The sequence below is a fragment of the Castor canadensis genome, chromosome 11 (genome assembly GCF_047511655.1).
Source record: "Castor canadensis chromosome 11, mCasCan1.hap1v2, whole genome shotgun sequence".
Classification (NCBI taxonomy): Eukaryota; Metazoa; Chordata; class Mammalia; order Rodentia; family Castoridae; genus Castor; species Castor canadensis.
This window is the reverse complement of record NC_133396.1, coordinates 2,305,387-2,328,293: the sequence shown is the minus strand read 5'-3', so window position 1 is coordinate 2,328,293 and position 22,907 is coordinate 2,305,387. Positions and strand designations below refer to the sequence as shown.

The 22,907-nt window shown below is 43.9% G+C and overlaps 1 protein-coding gene across 2 annotated transcripts in view; it reads left to right on the top strand.

Annotated features, from left to right (window-relative positions):
• Positions 1–6,984: 6,984 nt before the first annotated feature.
• Positions 6,985–22,907, top strand: part of Rptor (regulatory associated protein of MTOR complex 1) — a 351,661-nt gene continuing 335,738 nt past the window's right edge. The window contains exon 1 of one of the 2 annotated variants that reach the window (XM_074044925.1): positions 6,985–8,017. In XM_074044925.1, coding sequence (XP_073901026.1) covers positions 7,856–8,017 — 162 coding nt within the window. In that variant the 5' untranslated portion in view covers positions 6,985–7,855. The remainder of the gene's footprint in view (positions 8,018–22,907) is intronic. The other variant, XM_020168971.2, reaches the window with a different exon arrangement.

Genomic DNA, 22,907 nt, shown 5'->3' with positions numbered 1-22,907 from the left:
GATCCTGACTACTTGGGAGGCTGAGATCAGGAGGGTCACAGTAGTTCAAGGCTAGCCTGGGAAATAGTTCATGAGATCCCATTTCCAAAATAACCAGGACAAAATGGACTGGAGGTGTGGTTCAAGGGGTAGAGGGCCTATCTAGCAAACATGAGGCCCTGAATTCAAATCCCAGTCCCACTAAAAAAAATTATAGTGTCTCACAAGAGGGGGTGAAGGTAGGGTAACCATGGGTGATCATCCAAACCAGGACACTTTTGAGGATATAAGAGGACATTGGAGGACTAGATGAACCTCAGGATTATCCTAAGGAAACCAAGACATGTGGCCACCCAAAGAGAGACCACCTTGCCCCCATGAGTCCTCTCTACTCAGCCCCCTTCCCAGCTGTGGACCTGACCCTCACAGCCTGGTCCAGGAAATGGGGCAGCACATTTCTCTATGGCTTGTATGAATCTTGCTTTTGAGGAGCCACCTGACTGGTCCCACAGGGAGGACACAAGCTAGGCATAGCTTTCTGTGCATGGCTAACACCAGGGCTAAGAATACAGCCTGAAGCTGTGGGTCCCAATATCACTGCCTGTGGATCACCTGCGTATTTGAGGCTGGTCCTAGGTGGCAATAAAACATGCTGTGGGTGTGGGCACCACCTGGGCCTCTGGAATTTTAAAACCTCCCAGGTGATGCTGATACATAGCAAAGCTGGAGAATCTTTGCTCTGGAGCCAACCTGCTGGTTTGAATCCTGGTTCCACCACTTATTAGCTGTATAACTTTGGGTACATTACTTAATCTGTCCATGCCTCACTTTCCTTATCTGTAAAATGGGTGCAACAAATGTTTGTGTGAGTTGTTTTCTTTTTTTTTTTGCATTGCTGGGATTACCCAGGGATTTGTGCACACTAGGATCCATGCTACCACTAGCTACACCCCAAGCCTATGCTGTGAGTGTTGAGTTCAAACTTTACAGTCCAGCTCCTTTCCCAGAGTCCTAGTGCAAGGAAATGTCAGAGTGAGAATTTGACCCTAGGCCTGTGTGACACCCAGCATGGGCAGGTGACAGTGGGCTCCCAGCTGCTGTTTGCTGCATCATGCCAGGCTCTGTGTGGCCTCTGTGAAGACCTGGGCCTTATTGGAATTATGGAATTATTGGAATTATGGCCTAGGCTTGGCCACTAGAGAGATCTTGAGCTATTTAATCTTTCTGTGCCTCAATTTACTAATAAAATGATCATAATCAGAAACTTTTTTGCCATGCTGGGAATCAAAGCCAGGGCCTTGCGCATGCTAGGTAAATGTTCTACCACTGAGCTACATCCCTAACCCCTCAAGATGGGAGCTTTTGCACAGGATAGTCAGGAGGATTAAATGAGTTATTCTCGGATGGGTGCTGGTGGCTCCTGCCTGTAATCCTTGCTAGGCAGGAGATTGAGATGGGAAGCCTTCTTGGTTCCAGACCACCCTGGGAAAAAAAAGTTTGTGAGATCCTATCTTACCAGAAAAAAAGAGCTGGGAGTGGTGACACACTTGTCATCACAGCTACGGTGGGAAGCCAAAATAAGAGGGTTACAGTCCATGCTGACTTGGGCAAAAAGCAAGACACAAAATAAGCTAGAGATGTGGCTCAAGTAGCAGAGCGCTGCAAGCATGAAACCCTGAGTTCAAACTCCAATACTGCCTTCTCCCCCCAAAGGATTAATTCTCGTTAGAAGCTCTTGACTCATTATCCACGTTCACTAAGTATCAGTTTGTTTCCTGTTTTTGGTGGTACTGGGGTTTGAACTCAGGACCTTGTACCTGCTAGGCAGGTGCTCTACCACTTGAGCCACTCCACCAGCCCTTTTTAGTATTGGGTATTTTTGAGATAGGGTCTCACAAATTATTTCCCTGGGCTGGCTTTGAATTGCGATCCTCCTGATCTCTGCCTCCAGAGTAGCTAGGATTACAGGCATGAGCCACCTGTACCCGGCTAGTGTTAGGTTTTTAACATTTTACTTCTGGGCATGTTTCTCTAACCTCCCCATCAAAGGCAGAGGAGGATGGGGACAGCCTCCTCTCCCCAGGGTTTTGAGAATCACTGAGATTATACAGATAGTACATAAAATAATAAGTGAGGAGTTTAAGAGGAGACGGTTGGTTATATTATTTGTATTTTCATCAAGGTGTAATCTTATTGTAGGCAATATTATTAAAAAAATAAAAGCCTATAAAAATTCAGTTTACATATTTTTTATTGGATAACAGCATTTTTCAATACAGTGTCAATCATAAAAGCTTTCCTCTTTTTTCCTCTTTCCTAATAGTGTGTCTGAAATGGGCATAGGCCCCATCTGCTTGATTCTACCTCCAGGATCTTGGGAGAGAAAGGAAATTGCTCCTGCTAAAGGAGACTTTAATCTGGGAAGGACACTGGCCTTCTTCTCTTCTCCACAAGGAATTTCCAAGGGTTCCTGGACAAACATGTCTGATTTGATGAAGTCTTAGGGACGGGGCCCCTACATCTAGACTGAGCAGTCAGGGTACCTGGGGTGGAAGCCAGACCCAGGGGGATCTGAGCCTGGGCATCTTCTCCTGCAGCTCCTCACTCTAAACCCTGCTCCAAATTCTTTCTTTTTGGTGGTACTGGGGTTTGAACTCAGGATCTCATACTTGCTAGGTGGGTGCTCTAACACTTGAGCCACTCCACCAGCCTCTGCTCCAAATTCTGAGCTCCCCAGAGATGTGGCCGACTGCCACAAAACAGCTTTCTTCAGAAAACAGCCCCCAGAGTGGGAGGGAAAGGGCTGGGAGGCAGGTCCTGTTTCCACTAAGGATTCACTTCTGCTTCCTTGACTTGGTGCATTTTCCTTTTGGCTTGGTTTTGCTGCTGGCTCTTTGTAAAAATCCTCAATTCTGAAAGAAGCAATGTGGGTAGTGGGTGAAGTCTGTCCAACAGAGACATTTTTTTTCACCACCATCCCCACAGTACATAGGGGTAATGCCCTTTTAAAAATGGGAGTATACTATTTCTGCTCATCAAAAGCAAGTAACGTTAAAAACATAAATGAAATGGAGGGTGAAGATACATACATAACAATTACCGTATTTTTAGAGGGACAAAAAGAAGACAGGAGACAGACTTGCATTGTTCTGGCAGCCTGCGTTCCTCACTGAAGGTGATGCCACCCCCCTTGCCTTCGTTTTCTCACTTCGCTGTCAACAAAACATCTGACCTGAGGAGGGGGGTGGCTTGGATTTTGCTAAAAACAAGCAAAGCACTTTATATCTATTTTGGTTTCTTTTAAGCTAAGCACAGATTTCTCTGGAAAGGACGGGAGCTGACTAGTCAACCTGTGTGGAAAACAATAAAGCACCCGGTTTTCTCCACTTCCCTGACCTCCAGTCTTGCCCCTGATTCTTGATGACAAAACACATTCTGTGTCCTTAATTGATTTAGTGGAGTGTCTGCAGTACTGGAGAAAGGAAGGCAGCTCATCCTGCCTGCAGATGGAGAGCTCGGCTGGGAATGTCTTTTGTCTTGAGAGGTTTACTCAGTTGCAGTGGGCCAGCAGCGGCAGCCGAGTTTGGAGGCTCAGAACACCCAGCCACCTCAGTTCTCCCTAGTAAAAGCTACTTATCTGAGCCATCTATGCAGACCCTCCCTCTGCCCCGATCACCCTGCCCCTGCATCTCCCCCTGGCTTCTTGTTGTATGTGGCTGGCACACTCGAGTTCATTTGTTCTTTTGCTTCCTCGGCTGGGTCTTTGACTTGCCTCAGGGCTGGCAGGGCTCATGTGTTCTACTTTCCTGGTGTAGGGCAGGATCCCGCCTGCTCTTTCAGGCAGGTGGAGGGTTGTTCTGCTAGTTTGGATCAGAGCTGGGCAAGAAGCTCTTTTTCCCTGCCAGCCCCGAATCCATAGCCGGACACTACTCCTCAGTGGGCTGGCATCACCCCACTTGGCTCACAAACACTGCTGTCTTGGGGAGTGACTGTAAGAGCCTCCGGCAAGTTGTCGTCAACTTCCTCCTCATTTTCATAGCTTGCATCAGACTATGTTTCATGCATTTTTGGAGATTCATAACACTTGTTTTCAAGACTATGTTATCCTATTTAGAGACTTTATGGAAGCTCATGTTCTTGCTTGTGAAGAGTTGGAGACACTGAAAATTGGAACTGATCAGTTGATCACATACCAGGGAGATAGGATTGCCCAGGTGAGAAATATCAGTTCTTTGTTTTACAGAAGACTGTCATTGGTTGCAGAGGCTCACTGCCTTACAAAAGCCTGGCATTGCCTTTCCAAATGCTTACTTGGGACCTGAATAGAAGTATCTAGGACACACTAGAAGGGGGTTTCGTTTAAGTGTCATGATGCCAGGAAATGAGTCAAGTCTATTTTTGATCCTTCAGGATGGGAGCTGGATGGTCACTAGCCACTTCCTGGTTTTTACATGAATCACAGAGTTGTTTTTTTTTTTTTTTTTTTGGTACTGGGGTTTGAACTCAGGGCTTCATGGTTGCAAAACAGGTGCTCTACTGCTTGAGCCATACCTTCAGCCCAAATCATAGAGTTTTGAGCCTGAAGTATTCTGAGAAATTCACCTTCTTACAATGAGCATAGTTGCTCATGCCTGTAATCCTAGCTATTTGGGAGGATCATAGTTTGAGGACAGACCAGACAAAAAATTCGTGAGACCCCATTTCAACCAATAAAAAGCTGGGTGTGGTGACAAGCAACTGTCACCCCAGCTATAGGGGAAGCATAAATGGGAGCACTGTGGTCCATGCTGGCCTGCACATAAATGTAGGACACTATTCCAAAAATAACCAAAGCAAAAGAAAGGATGGGAGCATGGCTCAAGGGACAGATCACCTGCCAAGATGCTGAGTACCCTCCAGTACCACCAAAAAAAAAAAAAATCACCTTGCTCAGCTTCCTCACATCACAGGCATGGAGACCGAAGCAGAGGTTTTGCAAATGTTTATGGGAACCGGTGGTAGACTGGGGACCAGTGTGTGTGTGTGTGTCTCTTTCCTCAGACCAGGACATGGACTCAGGTGGCTTCTTGGTTCTGGTCACATCCATGGAACAGCTGAGGGTGGATATGCTCTGCAGTTAGGGGAGGGGGAGGCTTGTTCTGCACTGTCAGATGGGTTGAAAGGACAGTTGATCCATTTGTTCTGTGAAAAGCATTCATGAAGGTCCCACCACAGAATGGGAGCCAAATCATCGCAGGACTTTGGAGGGGATATTATCTCCTATCTTCAGATTTGGCTGGCTTTGGGCTATCATCAGGGTCACTGCAGCAAACAATACAGATCTTGAATCCTTGTTTTCCTGCTCTCCCTGTTTCAGTGGGTCTGAGGTGGATTCCAGGCATCTTTATTTTTGGAGTTTTCCGAGTGGTTCTGACCTCCTGCTAAGTTTGAACTAAGGATCACTTACTACCTCCACTTAGAAAATCTGAAGAGGTAAGTGGATTTCACAAGGTCATACCCTTGGACAGACACATGAAATGGGTTTTCCAGGTCACAGAGCCAGTTAGGAACAGAAGGGTTCAACATCACTGCTTTTCTGTAGCTGCAAGAGAAGCCTGAGCAGAGCTCTTTGCAGCCCATGGGTGAGGGAGGATGCTTGCCAACACTGGTGCCTGCTGCAGGACTAAGGGACAGGGCAGGGTGACAACTACCTTGTAATAACCAAATGAATATTTGGAATGATAAGAACTCTATTAAACACTTGTTACGTATTGGGTGAGAAAAATCTGGGATTGCAGCATTCGCTACCAGGTTGAAAGGTGCACAGACACCAACAGGACTTTTAGTTTTTGTTTTTGGCGGTATTGGGTTTGAATTCAGGGCCTAATGTTTACTAGGCAGGAAACAGTCATCTCCTGAAGACCCCCACCTCTTTTTTTTGGGGGGGTGGGACAGGGTTTGAACTCAGGACTTAATCCTTGCAAAGCAGATGCTGTACTGCTTCAGCCATGCCTCCAACCACCATTGGGATGTTGATATGGAATGTCACATTGTGTCCAACCCTGGGAAACCACCTTGAGAAAAGCTATTTGTTAGAGATCAACCAGTCTTTAGATTACTAAGGTACATGGTTGCTAGACCATGCTATAGCCAGAGAACCGTCAGAGCTCACATTCAGTGGGTACTTACTATATGCTGGCATCTTCTCCAGCTAATTTCATCCCTCTGGGTGAATAGTATTCTCCAAATTTTGCAGTTTAGGAAACCAAGATTGAGCTAGTTAGGGTGTTGACTGAGGTCACAGAGATGGAAAGTGGTGCAGTCAATACTCCAATTCAGATACATCTGATAACAAAGCCAGAAAGCGAAGAGGTGAGCCCCTTTTCTAGACATTGCTGTATCTAATGGCCAGATGTCTCACTAGACATCCTGTTTATCCAAGGCTGGCACGGCATGGCACATACAGTTTATATTCCCAGTTGCACTAACATAGTTTTCCCCTATGGTCAATCAGAAAAATCTACTGAATTGAACTGAAAGAGGCTTGCCTTCACGTACAGCTTTAATTCTTTTCCCAGGAGGCTATTTCAAAACAGGAAAATAAGATGGATCAAGCAAAAAAATTGTAATCGGTGAAATTTAATTTTTCTTGGAAAAATTAAAAAGAACATCTGATTTGTGGGGGATGCCACGCACAAAAACCCCTCTTCTATTATAACCTTATACAATCAGTGGTTCTTTCTGAAGCTTTTACCGCCTTCTCAAAACCTGGAAGAAACAAAGTGGTCTTTTCCTTTAATTTAGGAGCATGTAGCTGTGTTTGTAATAACAAGAAGCGTTTCAAAATAACTGAATGAACATAGTTTCAATCGTAGGATTGACTTTCTCAGCGTCTTCGGAACGAACGGCGTCAGACGAGGAAGAGCTGGACCGCGGTAACCAGGGCAACGGGGGCGGGAACTCCTCCTCCTCCGCCGCATTCCAGGAAGCGCGGCGAGAACGCTCGAAGAGGTTTGCCCGATTTGGCACGCCGTAGACCGCGGTGCATGCCGGGCCTCGGCAATATGGCGTCCTCCTTGATGTGCTGATGAGAGGAGTTTCACAGTAGCTCCAAACCAGAGAGCAGAACTCCCCTAACCTACTAAGCCCACTCTACCCGTTTTCTCCGCGGGTCCGTTTCGCCCGTTTCTCAGAACTCGTTCTCAGGCAGGGGAAAGCCACGGGGCCAAAGGTTAGGACCAGCCAGGCCGCGCGGACCCGGGGCTGAGGAACCGGCTGCGGGCGAGCACGATGGGCCCGTCCTGGCTCTGGTTGCTGCAGCTCAGGCGAGTGCGGGACCCGCAGGGCGGCTGAGTGGCTGACGAGACCCGAGGCGATCTGAACAACCCCCTTCCCTCCCGGGACCTCAGCCTCGTCTGAGCAGTGTGCGAAGTGGCAGCCGGAGCCGGGCGGCCTGCCCCGCGCTGGGATCTGCTGGGGCGTTGGAGGCCGCGAACAGGGTCATCGCGAGGCCCGAGGCCCTCCCGCCTGTGACAGCTCGGCCTGCAGCCCCTCCGGGAACCGGCAGCCCCCGGAGCAGCCAGGGACGTGGGATCTGGGGGTGTACGTGTGCCTGTGCGGAGCTCCCTGGTCTACCCGAGTCCCTCCGCCTCTCCCACCCTGCACCCCAGACTTCCCGCGCCGAGTTAGAGATAAGGATCGCAGACTTTTTTTTTTTTTTCCTCCCCTGAATAAGGACCCCCGCACACTCTCCATCCATTTATTTTCGGACTCCCCGGTCCCCCTCCCTTTTCCACACCCTGTATCTTATTTCCCCAGTCCTGGTACACACTAGTTTTTAAGGCTGGAGGTGCTCGAGCGCTTGCTGCCGAGGACTCCTCCTCCCCCTCCTCCCCTGATGGAGTCCGAGATGCTGCAGTCGCCTCTTCTGGGACTCGGGGAGGAAGATGAAGCCGACCTTACGGACTGGAACCTGCCTTTGGCTTTTATGAAAAAGAGGCACTGTGAGAAAATTGAAGGGTCCAAGTCCTTAGCTCAGAGCTGGAGGATGAAGGATCGGGTAAGTGGACTTTCACGTCGCCCCTTGGCCTTGGTAGCTTTTCCACCTAAGAAAGCTCAGAGCTAGAAGAGCGTCCTTGGGAAAGTGCCTGTATCGTTTCCCACCCACGTGTTGCAAAGTCAAGTGAAAAGCAAAAAACGTTTCAGACTCCAGTTTCGGTTTGAAAATGAAAAGGCTATTTTGTTTGGTCGTTATTCACTGGATAATGTTGATTCAAATGAGGTTTAATTCCGACAATAAAAGCTAAGCAAGTTCAAAAATAACTGCACTACAAACACTGAACATACTCTTTGATGTACTTACTGTTGGCAGTACAGGAAAGACACCTTGGGAAATAATACTTGTACCCATGTGGTTACTCTACTTTTTGTGGTTAGTCTAAGTTTTTAAAATATCCAGGTTGGGCGAAGTGCAGAAGTCTGATATACAAGATTACTGGAAAATGTCCAGCTAGTACCACATCAGTGCAAAGTTATTTTAAAGTTACAGTGAGCTTTAGAAGGCTAGCATAATCTTGTAAGTAATTTGTCTTGAAGCCAGACTCCTGGCTTTTTGTGGTTTGTTGTTGCTGTAACCTGGAGACAAACTTTCTTCCATAGAAATTAAGGAGTGTAGGGTATGATGGTTTGGAACTTGGGTCCAGGTTTTAGGAGTTTCTCATGATTTTGAGTGTAGACATTGACTCATAGGCAGCTGATAGGCAAGAGCCAATTTTGTTGAATCTGTCCTTTGCAAATCTCCAAATCAAACGGCTATTACCATGTGTTAAATTTGCACACCTATAATTTGTCTTTCTATGATTTATTTTTTGTGAACATTTCTGTTGTATCAAAGAAGTTGGTTTTACCCTGTGTGAATTGCTTGAAGCTTCTGTATGTGTGTATAGAAAATTTCTGTATTTTTTAGTGTATGCTATTGAACACTTAGGGTCATTCTACCCAGTCACTCACTAGTAATCAGTGTTTGAATTGCTCATTTGCTATCCTTATTTCAAGTAGCAAAAACCCTTGTTCCTTCGTATTATTGCTTATACTCTCTCTTCAACAAAACTAGAGATAAGGGCAAAATAGTTTCTGCCAGGTATCGAGGGGGTGGGAAGAAGGGGGAGGGGGAAGGTGGGTGGTAAGGGAGGGGGACCATGGGTGGTAAGGGAGGGGGGAGAAATGACCCAAACATTGTATGCACATATGAATTAAAAAAAAAAAAAGAATTGCTCGTTTGGCTTACTTTTAAAAAGTTAGGAAAATTTGTTTTATCCAAAAGCAGTTTAAGGAGTAAAATTGGTTATTGGAAGAGATTGTATAATCCGTCTTGTGGATATATTTAGTACTAATTGTGTAGTTAAAAACTTGGTTGCTGTGCATATATGAAAAGAAATTTAAAGCAATAATGTCTACTCTTTTTTTTTTCATTCTATTTGGAGGACTTTTAAAAAATGTTATTCTTTTGAAATGGTTCCTTCTTCTACCCTAAACATATGCTCAAACTATGCTTAACCTATTTTCATAACTGATTAATGGTCATATTTTAACCTTCTAATTTATGTGTGATCAACAACCCCTAATAAGCTCTTCCCAGGTTGAGACAAACAAAAATTCTATGAATCTTAGTAACTACTGAGATTGCTATTTAAAAAGGTCAGGGGAGAAAGTTTGCAGACTTTGTTGTCAGGGAAAAAAATCAGAAAGCTGGCGAGTGGGTCAAGTGGTAGAGCACTTGTGTAGCAAGCCTGAGGCCATGTGGTAGAGCACCTGTGTAGCAAGCCTGAGGCCCTGAGTTCAAATGCCAGGACTACAAAACAAAACCAACACCAACAACAGAATAAATCTGGCACTGGTGGCTCAGGCCTGTAATCCTAGCTTCTTGGGAGGCAGAGATAGGAGGATCAAGGTTCAAAGCCAGCCCAAGCAAATAGTTCTGGAGACTGTATCTTGAATATACCCAACACAAAACAGAGCTGGTGGAGTGACTTAAGTGGTAGAGCACCTGCCTAGCAAGCAGAAGGCCCTGAGTTCAAACCTTAGTACTGAAAAAAAAAAAAGAGAAAGAAAATCAGTTAACATGTTGACATCTTTAGCTATGTTTGTGGGATTGACATCTTAACTAGTCCTTATAGATACTTTCTTTTAGTAGACCACAAAGGGACTGTTTCAGTATACCTTACTAGGACAAAGGTCAGAAATTCAAGTGGTTCTAAGCGTTGGAAAGTAGTATCTCTAAGAGTTGGAAGGTAGTATGAATGAATGAAACAAGTCGTATTTAAGAACCACAAGTTCACAGAGGCAGGAGATATGCCATGTCTCAGCGGTAGGGTTTCTGGAAGATGGGCACAGTGAGGCTGTGGAATGTACGTACCATAACTAAAGGGAGTGGCCTGGCCTTGGCTAGCTCTTCCTCTCTCTCTCTCTCTCTCTCTCTCTGTACTGGGGTGTGAACTTGGGGCCTTGAGCTTGCCCCACTTTAGCCACTTCACTACTTTAGCCAATTCCTTGGTCTTTTTGGCTTTAGTTATTTTTCAGATAGGGTCTTGTGTGCCTGTGCCATGTTTTCCCTGGTTAGCCTCAAATTGTTATCTTCTTGATCTGTACCACCCAAGTAGCTAGGATTACAGGTTTGAGCCACCACACCCAGCTGTCTCTTCCTCTTTTTCTTTGAGAAGCCAGGAACCTTTTATTTTGTTGTGTTTAAATGTAAAGTCTTCTAGTTTTGAAATCTTGGTACTAATTCAGATGTTATAAACACAAAGCAGTCCAACACTGCAGGCACCCCCCGCCCCAGTTTGTGGGGCAGTTTTTGGCCACTGGATTACTATATGTGATTTCTGCTCTATCACAGCAATGGCAGGCTGTGATAGACTGCCCATTTGAGCAGCCAGGTGTCTGGGCCTCCTGCAGCACCTATGGTCCTGATTATTACCCTTTCTGGGGGCTGTTTACTGCTCTGTGTGTAAGCTCAGTTCTTGATTCTTTCCTTAGACTGACGTGCAGTTCCATACACTTTTATTTTGTGTGTGTGTGTGTATGTGTGTATGTGTATATATTTATTTTTGGCAGTACTGGGTTTGAACTCAAGGCCTCACACTTGCTAGGCAGGCTCTCTCTTACTGTTTGAGCCACTTTGCCAGGCCCCCCCATCCCACTTTTGTGTGTGTGTGTGTGATGGGTTTTTTCCAGATAAGGTCTCACAAACTATTTGCCAGGGGCTGGCGTCAAACTAATCCTCCTGGTCTTTACCTCCTGTGTAGCTAGAATTACAGGTGAGAGCCACCGGCACCCGGCTTATTTTGTGTATATATTAATGATTACTTACTGTCTCTTATTCTAGTGGTCTTGTTACATGTTCCTAAGACTGATATCTTCACCAAGGTTGATTGATGAGAGGTTTTTCTGCCCCTCCATGTTTGCCTTGTAGTTATAGTACATGCCTGCGCCCAGTTGGGATTCCTGCGTCTGTTCAGAATCAGTCCTGGTTTTCAAATGCTACTATTGTCACATTTTAATATCCTGCTTAAAAGTTTAATATCCTGCTTAAAAGTTTAAGTTTGTTTGGTTGATTCTACTATGTATAGTGAATGATGCATACATGTATCAATAGTGTTTGGGGCTTGTAATTTTCAAATAACCAGGCACACACATGAATTGTAGTTCAAAATGAACCATTCATAGACTTGTGGCTAAACTGATATGTTTATATCTCCCCCACTTGTGTTTTACTGTGAGAGTTTATAGTTATTATAGAATTTGTTTTCCCTCTGGGAAGTGTGCAGGTGAGGGTAATCAGTCTCAAATAGATTTTTTTGCCTGGAATTCTTGGGATGGAATCAGGAAAGCCTGAGAGTCACTGCTCTGAGTGAAACCACTGACATTTTGCTGTCTTCATGTATGGGACCATTGAGAGAGACCCTGCCTACATGCATATTGAGCCATTGGCAGTTGTATTATATAGACATGTGTGCAGGAGATATAAATAAAGCCAGGCAGCCCTTCTCCTACACCAGTCTCCAGCTCAGTTGCATTGCTGTGTAGCTATGCTTTGAGTAAGCCCTGGGGAAGCAGGGTAGATACATACACTAAAAAAACGGGTAAATGTGTAGGATGTGTTGAGCTGGGCAAATAGGAATGCTTCATAGCTCTTTATTGCTCCCTTTGTTTCCCTTGCTGTGTGTCTTCTCAGCTACTCCAGTTAGGTTCTGCTTCTCTATGGAGACTATTCTCTACACAGCCATCTTTTGTAACGGAGACTAAGGGTTCCTTCTCTACCTTAACCTATTTGACCTCTGAGCAGCCTTTGACACAGTTGACCACTTGCCATTGGGTCTTTATGAAACTCTGGATTTTCCTCTTTGGTCACTGAAGGCTCCTCCTCAATCTCCTTTGCTGTCTGGCACCTGAGCCAGGAGCGCCCAGGGACTTGGTCTGTTTTCATGAGCTAATCTCATTGAGGCCCTTGTCCTCAGATTCTGTTGACATACCAGAGACACTCAAACCCTCTCCTTAGTTCTTACCTCCCCTGAAGTACCTTTTCTAACACTACATCGATTTTTCTGCCTGTTCTCTCATCACGCGTGCCACAACCACCATCCACGCAGTTGTGGAAGCTGCAGTCTAGCTTGTCTGTAATGGTTTCCTCTCCTCACCGCTGTCCATTCTGTTTCATCAGTAGCACCTGCCAGCTTTAACTCCACAGCACATCTCACACTGCCTGGCTGCAGTTGCAGTCCAGGCATCTGCCATCTCTGGCCTGGATGACTGCAATTGCATCCTGCCTGGTCTCCCTACTTTCTCACTCTTGTCCTACCTCATAGTGGTCAGGGGATCTTATAAAGGTGCAAGTCATCTGACTGCTCTTTTCACTGGCTTCCTGAGTGTTTGGAGCGGAATGTAAAATCCTCTTTCTGGCTCACGATGGCTTTGTGAGCTTAAGCACTGTGCCTCTCCTGCTGCTTGGATCGCTACCTCTGCGATGCCTTCCCTCAGGTCCTTACATACTGGGCTCTTCCTTACTGTTTCCACTCAGCTCAATCAGCTACCAGGCACTTGTAGCCGCTTGTGCTTTCACTGATATTCTTCTCTGTACCCCCTCACTCAGATCAAAGTGCGTGTTTACTGTAAAGCAAGGACCTAGTGTAGAGTCCGAAGTCCAGGGCTCAGCACATAAGTAGGGGTCCAACAAAAAATGTGCTGATGAAAAAGGGAATAGTTTACAAAGGACATAGATTATTTTTCTTAAGGCTCCACATCAGGAAAAGTTATTTATTTAGGGGTCATTATCTCCATGTTATTGATGAGGAGAATGAGGCTTTAAATAAGTCACATAAGTGACATAGCTAGCAGTGAAAGGAAGCAGTACTTGAGAAACAAAGCCTAGTTTTAGCAGATGTGATAACTCATGCCTGTAATCCCATGTGAAGATTGGAAGGATTGCTGTTGGAAGCCAGCAGGGGCAAAAAGTTAGTGAGATCCCAGCTCTTTGGGAGGCCTTAGGTAGGAGGATCATGGTTCAAGGCCAGCCTAGGGCAAAAATGTGAGACCCTACGTAAAAAATAACTAAAGCAAAAAAAAAAAAAAAAAGGCTGGTGTGTAGTTCATTTGGTAGAGCACCTGCCTAGTATGCACAAGACCCTGAGTTTAAACTCCAGTACCACCAAAAGACAATTTTTTTTAAAGCGGCAAAAGTAAACTGTACCATAATGTTTAAACTCTCGACTAAAATATTGAGAAGTCACAGGTCTAAAGCAAAATACATTGGGCGGACAGCTTGGGTGGTGATATAATAAGGAAATAGACTGTAGACCGACATTAAGCAGACTGAGAATAGTGCTGGAGGTGTCGCTTTACCTCTTGTGCTCTTGATATGCCTCTGTGCTCCTGGGTTCCCCACACCCTTTCAGAGTTTTGAGGTCAGAGCTGTTTCATGATGATGGAATACATTATTGCCCTTTGTGCTGATGGTACAGGAGTTGTGGGGGTGAAACTAGCACCTTAGCAGGAACACAGACCAGGGCGGTGAACTGCCCTAGTGGTTATTGTCCTCTTTCTTTGTCCGGCCTTCATATTGGAAAAAAAAAAATCCAGTTTCAGTTGACAATGGCTTTGATAAGGAAGTGAAAATGATTAATTTTCCTAATCTCAAGTCTTGAACCCATGCCTTTGTAATACTTTGCTTGTTGACCCTTGTGTTTAACATGAGCACTGTGGCATTTGGAGGTGGGGCCAGGTGCTGGACTTCCATGACCACAGTGGGCCTGCCAGCCCACTCTGGGCATCAGGCTTAGGTAGTTGGCAGGCATATTTTTGAAAAAGAACCAAGTGAGCTGTCACTTTAAGGAAACGACTGACAGTGTTGCCAATGAGAAAATTTGAGCTTTCAAGTGAAAATTAGAGTTTTGGAAAACCCATATGAGTTAGACAGGTCCTCAGTACTTTAAGACTGTTCTGATAAGAATAGGTGATGTTATTGAATATGAGTTTTTTGACTACTGTTCAATGAAATGTGTCCATATTTGAAACAGCTGAATAATTCAGTGGACTAGTATTTATGTGACCAGTACAAGGTAATACAAAATCATCCATGGGCAAAAGATCCATTCAAAATGTGTTATGCTTTTCCAGTGATAGATGTCTTATGTTAAATTCTGCTCAGATAGACTGCAACAAAGCTTTAAGAAACTACCACTTAGAGCTGAAGGAGTGACTCAAATGGTAGAGTGTCTGCTTTGCCTACTTTGCAAGTGTGAAGCCATGAATTCAACCCCCCCTCCCTACTCTACAAAAAGAAGAAAAGAAAAGTAACTACCACGTAGTGAGTTTTGAGTTTCGATGTAATACTAAAGAAAAATGTTCTGAATATTTGGATATTCTGATACTCTTGCTCTTGGCAACTCTGTATCTTTGTGAGGCCAGACTTTTCTCCTGTAATTCAACCAAAACAACATATAGTAACAGATCAAATATAGAGGCATTTATTGGAATCTGACTGTCTTCTCTGCAGCCAGATAGTAAAGAGATTGCCAAAATGTAAGTGTCACTTGTCTCACTAGCAATTTTTGAAACTATAGTTTATATCATAGGAATATGTTGTTTGACTATATAGTGAGTTTATAATTACTTTTAAATTATTTTCTGAATATATTACATCTTTTTGGTTTTTATCCCCTAATATAGAAAATGTTGATAAATGTAACTCATTAAAAAAGCTTTTTGGGGCCTTCGACAATCTTTAAGAGGAGTGTGGGGCTCGGCATCGTGGTGTACTCTTGTAATCCTAGCCATTCGGGAGGCAAAGATAGGAGGATCATGGTTCAAGGCCATCTGGGCAAAAAAATGAGAGCCTATCTCAGAAAACAAGCAGGTATGGTAGTGCATGCCTGTAATTCCATATTTGGGGAGGTAGGAGGTCTGAGGCCAACCCTGGGCAAAAGTGTGAAATGCTGTTTGAAAAATAAACTAAAGCAAAAAGGGTGAGAGCGTCACTAAAATGGTAGAGTGCTTACCTAGCAAGTGCCATGCTGAGTTTACACTCCAGTATGGAAAAAAAGAAATGAAGGAAGGAAGGAAAGAAAGAAAGGGAAGGGAGGGAGGGAGGGAGGGAGGAAGGAAGGAAGGAAGGAAAGTGTAAGGAAATCTCCAGTAAGAAGTTCTAGAGCTGTGAGTATGGTTAAAAGAAAGTGGGCATCAAACTTCAATCAGAAAGTAGGGCCAAAATGTCAGATAGTGACTTGAATTGCCAGATAGGAGACTTAAAAGACCCCATCTGCATCATTCTGTTGGGGTCTCCAGACTTGGAATTGGGGTATGTTTGTGAAAAGCCTATGTGGTTGGGAGGGTGTTGCCTGACAAGCAGCCTCATAGAGACTTCAGGATCCCCTGTTGCTTCAGACCCCTGGTGGTGTCTGGAGGAGGCACTCTGCTTGTTCATCCAGTAGGATCTTGTTCTGTGAGTGGAGGAAATTGACCCAGTCATGTGAGGAGGAGGCAGCCAGAGGTCCTTTATTTAGTTTAGCTAAGGATGGGTGCTCACTTGCTGTGTGCTGTGATCTCCAGGGCCCTGTGGCCCAGGAGGATAGACCAATATGTCAGCGTCTAATATAACACTGATGTACTGATCGTCCTAGTGTTACAGGTGAGAGTGATGCTGTTACCAGGAACACCTTGATTTAATATTAAATAACTAAATCATCTGTGCAGAACCACATTTATGAAACATAAATCACACTGATCAGCAGTGAAGTTAGCCGCTGGGAACTTAATGTGGTTGGTTGTGGGGTACGCTTCTGGATTGCAGGTAGGGAATGCCATACATAGGATTTGTGTTCTGAAGATCTCAGCAGCTGTAGGTGGAATGGAGTGTTTGGGGAGGGGTGACATTGGAGGTGGAAAACACCAAGTGGAGGGGTCTGTAGTAAACCAGGCAAGAGACCATGAGTTCCCCAAAGAGGCAGACTTGGTAGGGCTGGAGGACAGGGCATGGATTCTTCTGACTCAGAAGGTAGAATCATGGAATCTGGTCAGAATGTGGGGGGTCAAAGAGTGGCAAAGCTTGTCAGCCTCACGTTCATTGCTGGTGGTCCAGTTACTGTCTTTTCATTCCACTTAAAGCATGTGAACTTGTCTTAGTGTGTCTCATGTGTGTCTCAGGAGTCACAGAGCACCATCCATCTAGATTAAAAAACCCTGCCTTAAAAAAAAATGCGCCATGTTCCACTTTTACCAGCATGCTGTGGAAGAGTCCTGAAATGGATGCGAACATTTCCTCCTGGTTATCACCTTGTAGAATTCGAAAGCCAGAGTCTTAACAGACATCATGTGAATTCTATATAGATGGTATCCTCCAGGGTTCCATCTCTATTCTCTTGTTACTCCAGAACATCTGTAATACTTGTTTCAGCAGAGCAGAGAATTTATACCTTTTCCTTTAAAGTCTAATTAAATATATAGAAAATGGCATTGAGGTAAATACTTGGCATTATACATTAATGCTGTAGTGTGTTTTTAGACCTTGAACTTGTCAGGCACTAGGAGGTGTGACTCTAGAGAGTTTTCATGCCTTTGGAGGCAGAACAGGAAATAACTCAAGAGGAGATAACCATTGATAACAAGTTTTAATTTTACCCAGTCATAAGTATGTTTTTCAGATATGTCAGTTTTTTCTTTAACTGAAACTATGTTGTATTTTTGTTGCAATTTCAAACACAGAGAAAAATTGTAAAATAGTATAATGAACTTTCATATAATCCTAGCTCAGATTCATCATTTGTTTGCATTTTGCCTCATTTGACTTATGGTTCTCTGTTTATGTATGTAAATACATAATTTTCCCCCCCTGAATGATTGAAGAGCTGGAGACACTGTTCCTTTTACTTCTATATGTGTATATGTATCTCCTAAGAATAAGGATATTCTCTTACATAACCACAATACAATTGTAAAACCCAGGACATTTGTCATTGATATTTAATGCTATTATTAACCCACAGATCACATCAAAATCCTGCCATTTTTCGCAATAATGCCCCTTTTGTTTTCTTTATTTTTTGGTGGGTTGGGTTTTGAACTCAAGGCTCATGCTTGCAAAGCAGGTGCTCTACTGCTTGAGCCACACTTCTAGCCCATTTTGCTTTGGTTATTTTGGAGATGGGGTCTTTTGAACTATTTGCCCATGCTGGCCTCAAATCACAGTCCTCCTGATCTCAACCTTGCAAGCAGCTAGGACGTGAGCCCCACTCCCGGGCTCCCAATTATGTGCTTTGCATTCTTTCTTTTTTTCCTTTTTTGGCAGTACTGAGGTTTGAACTCAGGGCCTCATGCTGCTATGCAGGGACTCTACCACTTGAGCCATTTCGCCAACTCTCTATAATGTCCTTTTATTATTAATTTCTGCCCCTTCCCACTCATTCAGAGTTATTCATAGAGTAAGGTAATTTAGATTTATGTTACTCTGGGTAGCCTATTTGAATCTAAAGGTGTTTCTCTTTCTTAGAATTTCCTGACCTTGATTTTTTTTTTTAATGTGGAAAGATACACCATTTTAGAGGGGGTTCCATCCCCAATGCTGCAATCCCCTCCTCCAGAAAAAAAGCAATCATTTTAGCTATCTTAACATGTAGCTCACTAAGTAGTATTAAGTACGTTTGCATTGTGTGATCAGTGAGCTTTCTGTCACTGTCACAAATAACTGAGATAATAAACTTGTGAAGAGAAGGGGATTTGGCTCATGGTTTCAGACATTCCAGTACATAGTCACTTGTTCTTAGGTCTGTGTCAGGGCAGCACATCATGCTTGGAGCCCATGGTAGAGCAAATCCCTTCCCTTCATTGGCTGGGAAGTGAAAGGAAGGGAAGGACTGAGGTCTCATTATCCTTTTCAAGGTCTCATCCCCTCTTCAAGGGGAGCCAGTGTTGAGGGCTTCCTTACTTTTGGGTATAGTGAGAGGTTCCAGGCTCACCCTGTACATTCCTGGCTCAGTTCTGGAATCTTCTTTTTCCCCAAGTTGCTCTGGTTCCTGCTGGTGGAGAATGGAATTTAGAAGCCAAGAGCTGGGAGCTGGGTATGTGCATTGCTCCTGGTGGGACATTGTTGGCAGACCTGCTCAGCAGAAGAGATTGCATGGAGAAGTCTGTGTCTGTCGATGTTTATTTCACATTGGCAACCATGATTGCACAAAGATAGCTCCAGCACCACCCGTTACCAAGAGTACATTCCGGTTTACCTTCTCCACACTTGCCACTCCCTTCTCACCAGTAAGCAGCTGGCTGCATGTGCCACATGTAATGATTTGCTCATGCCTGGGTTGCACAGAGGGAGAAACTGATAACCTGTACCACACAGGAGTGTGAACCACTAGGAGTTGATTTTATTTACCTTGTATTTTGAGAAAAACTGCACACGGTGAAATGTGTAGATATGACCTGTTAACTTATGCTGTTAAAAAAATAAGTATCAGGGGCTGGTGGAGTGGCTCGAGTGGTAGAGAGCCTGCCTCACAACCGTGAGGCCCTGAGTTCAAACCCTAGTACCAGAAAACAAAAACAAAAACAAGAAAAAAAAAATAAGTATCAGGGTTTGTTAATATTTTGTAGGAAAATCATTGTTTCTGTTCAGAACCATTTACATATGCAGCCCTGCTTTGAGCTTGGGATTGTGTGGGATACAAGGGAACAGAAGAAATGGTTGTGGGCCTTAAATTTTTTTTTTTTTGCAGTATTGGGGTTTGAACTCAGGGCTTCGTGTTTGTTAGGCAAGTGTTCTACCCCTTGAACCACATCTCCACCCCTGAGGGCCTTAAATTTTATTAGAGATAAAGGACATCCTTATAAAAAGGCAAGTAGAAGCACGGTGCAGTAATTGTTCATCTGCAATTGAGTAATTAGGAAGTGATTTAGAGAATTCTGCTTACAGGACATTCATCATTCATATTTTGTCTATTGTGCACAAGGCACTTGCCTGAGCCCTGTGCTGCTGCAGTAGGGAGTCCATGGTGGGTAAGATGAAAATCTCTGTGCTTAGGTGAAGTTGGGGGTTCAGGGTGGGAAAAGGAAGTTAATTTTCTAATAATTGATTTATAGAAGTTAGTATTTCAGCTAGTATTCATGCTGATTGTTGGAGATATATTGGTGAATAATTTCTGCCCTTTTTTATTTTTGGTGCTGAGAATAGAATCCAGGGCCTAGCACATGGTGGCTACAAGCTTTACCACTGAGCTACACCCCCTAGGCAATAATTCTTACTTTTAAAATATTTATCATTTACTGGGGGAAATAGATTGACATAATGCAGGAGGCAGGGCATGTGGGGTGGTGGCTGAGCGAGTTATGGAGAAAGGCCTCTGGGAGGAGAAATTTTGAGCCTGTACCTGAAATAATAGAATTAAGTAGATCAGGAAGGAGAGAGTAGGAGGCTGAGGTAGAGGAACCTGGCTGTGCAGAATTAGGGGGTGACAGCAGGGTCTTTGGGGGGAGTGGGGCCTTCTAGGGCCTCCTGTGTAAGGTAGCACTCCTGCCAAAGTGTCACTTGTCCCTGTCACTCTGTACCATGACCTGGGTTTGTTTTCTGTCACTACACTACCACCATCCCAACACTCAGTCATGTTTTTGCTCTGTATAACAAGTGGATGTTGTGCAGAGAGCAGAACTTTGTGTTCTTCACTGCTGCATCCCCAGCTGCTCACAGAGTGGCTGGCAGGTTGTAGGTGATCAATAACCATTTGTTGAACAAATAGATGGAGCAGAGGAGAGAATCACTGAGTGATCTGTGAGCTTGGAGATGTGGACAGGACAGAGTCCAGCAGTCTTTGCAAGGCTGTGGGAATCCTGAGTTTATCTTCAGGATTGCATCCTACAAAGATTTCTCTGGGTGCAGAGTGGGAAGTATGAGAATGTATGTGTATGTGTGGGTATATATATATATATATATATATATATATATATATATATGTGTGTGTCTATGTGTTAGAGTATGTGTATTTATGTGTGGGAGTATGTATATGTGTTTATTGTCTGTGTGACAGTGTATGTGTGTGTATGAGTGAGCTTGCATGTGTGTGCATGTGTGAGTGTGCCTGTGTGTGTGGGGGGGTTCTGAATATCCTGAGAATGAGGGATCTGAGTGCTGGGGAGGCGTTGATGGCGTCTTAGAATAAGGACATGTTGCCCCAGAGCTCCTGGGACCAGGATTGATGGTGATTGGTGATTGGGTGCAGGAGGTAGCAGGTAATGTGCAGGCTTCTGGCTGGATAGAGAATGGAACAAGACACTGTGAACTTTGGAATGGGAAGGAATGTGTGTTTGGTTGTGGAAACGGGAAAGTTTTCCTTAAGGAGTATTTCAGTGAGACCTGTGGAAAGCATTGCCTAAAACAATGGCCTAGCTCCCTATCCCTGGCTGCTTTCCCCCACCTTCAAAGTGCAGTGAATAGTATTCATTCAGTTGGATGTTTTCTTGAGTGACTGATCCTTAAGAGTTGATCATACCAATAGTTTAAAGCTGTAGCAAATAAGGGAACTGAAAAAATGTAAAGTTGGGCTTTTCTTTTTCCTGCATTTCCTGTACGTCCTTGTCCAGATCACAGGGTCCATTTAGGTATGAGCATTGCTGAGCTGTAAGGTGTCTTTTACTCTTTGCTGCTCCACATGTCCGAAGTGTGCTTGATGTAGGTGCGTGTTCTTTCATCAAGAAGGGGACCACACTGCACTGTTAGACTTTCCATAGTTAGTGGCTGGCATGGCTTAGCAGATGGCAGGGCCTACATCCAACGCACAGTTTGTCTTTATGGCTTAGGCACCAAAGAACTATGGTATGCTCTTTTACTTCCTATGTACAGCCCTTTTCCTAAAGTTGTGGTTTTGCTGGGTTAGCAGGCATGAATGCTTCCCTTCAGAAGTTTTTGTTCTTTAAATAAAACTATACTGACATTATTTATTTATTTTTGTTGTTCTGGGGATTTAATTTAGGGCTTTAGGTTTGCTGGGCAGGTGCTCTACTGTGTGAGCCGTACTCCTCAGTCCCTGAGGATAGTCTTAGTACCTGAAAAATATTGTAGCATTTTTATTGGGGTAGCTTAGTTCCTTGAAAACATTTTTTCCTTCAGATTATAAAATGACACATACTTATCAATTGTAAAACATTTAGAACTTACTGAAAAATACAACAGTGAAAATTAAAATTACATAAAATCCTGCCATGCCACTATTAATATTTTGGTTATTTCCCATTTCTTTATCTTCCCTTTCCCCACTTCCCCAATCAGGATCATATTATCTGTATAAAACATTATTTTGAATTGCATTTGTCCCTCACTGTTGGTGGTGGATCGATTCTAGGACCCCTGTCCTTTGTGTATACCAAAATCCAAGTCTCTTATATAAAATTATCCATTATTTGCATGTAACCTCTGTATACTTTAAATGATCTTGAGGTTACTTATAATACCTAATGCAGAGATGAAGAATTAGAAGGTGGCAGATTAGAAACTTCCTTCTTGTGACTCTAAGAATGAGAAGAGTCAGGATATCAAAGGACAGACAGTATTCTGAAGAGAAAGGAGGAAGAGCAAATGGAATCACCAGAGATGACACAGGGCAGTTGAAAAGCCTAAAGAAATAGAAAGACTGTACAGAGAAAAGTCGGAAATAGCTCTCAACTCCAACCCTGGCACCCCAGGAGAAGGGGAAGCTGAAGCCACAATTATGAGTGTTGTTGCTGTTCAGGCAGCTTGTCTTCTTCTTTTTGAATGATATTGGGGATTGAGCCTTAAAGTCCCTGAGGAGACTCCCAGATAAAACCAGAAGAGATACCAGTTCTAACAGTTGCACAATTGCAACTTAGAAACACAAGAAATAGGAAAAAGCAAGACAATATGACTCCTCTAAAAGTTCACAACTTTCTTATAACCAAATCGAAAGATATAGAAATGATTGAAATGTGAGGCAAAAAAATTCAAAAGTCTGGTTTTAAAAATGATCAGTTACTTCAATGAGGATTCAAATAAACAGAAGCAAAGAAGTCAATTTAAGACCTGGACAAGTAATTCAACAACTTGGATGAAAAATTCAGCAAAGAGATAGAGATTCTAGGGAGAAGCCCAAATGGAAATCTTAGAAATGAAAAACTCAATAAATCAAATAAAAAAATCAGTGAAAGGCTGGGTGTTGGTGGCTCACTCTTGTAATCCTAGCGATCCAGGAGGGAGAGATCAGGAGGATTATGGTTCAAAGCCAGTCTGGGCAAATAATTTATGATACCCAATCTCAAAAAGAACCCATCACAAAAAAGGGGCTGGTGGAGTGGCTCAAAAAAAAAGCAGCGGAAAGTATCACCAATAGACTGAACTTTTTTTTTGGGGGGGGAGGGGGCACTGGGGTTTGAACTCAGGGCCTCATGCTTGCTAGGCAGAC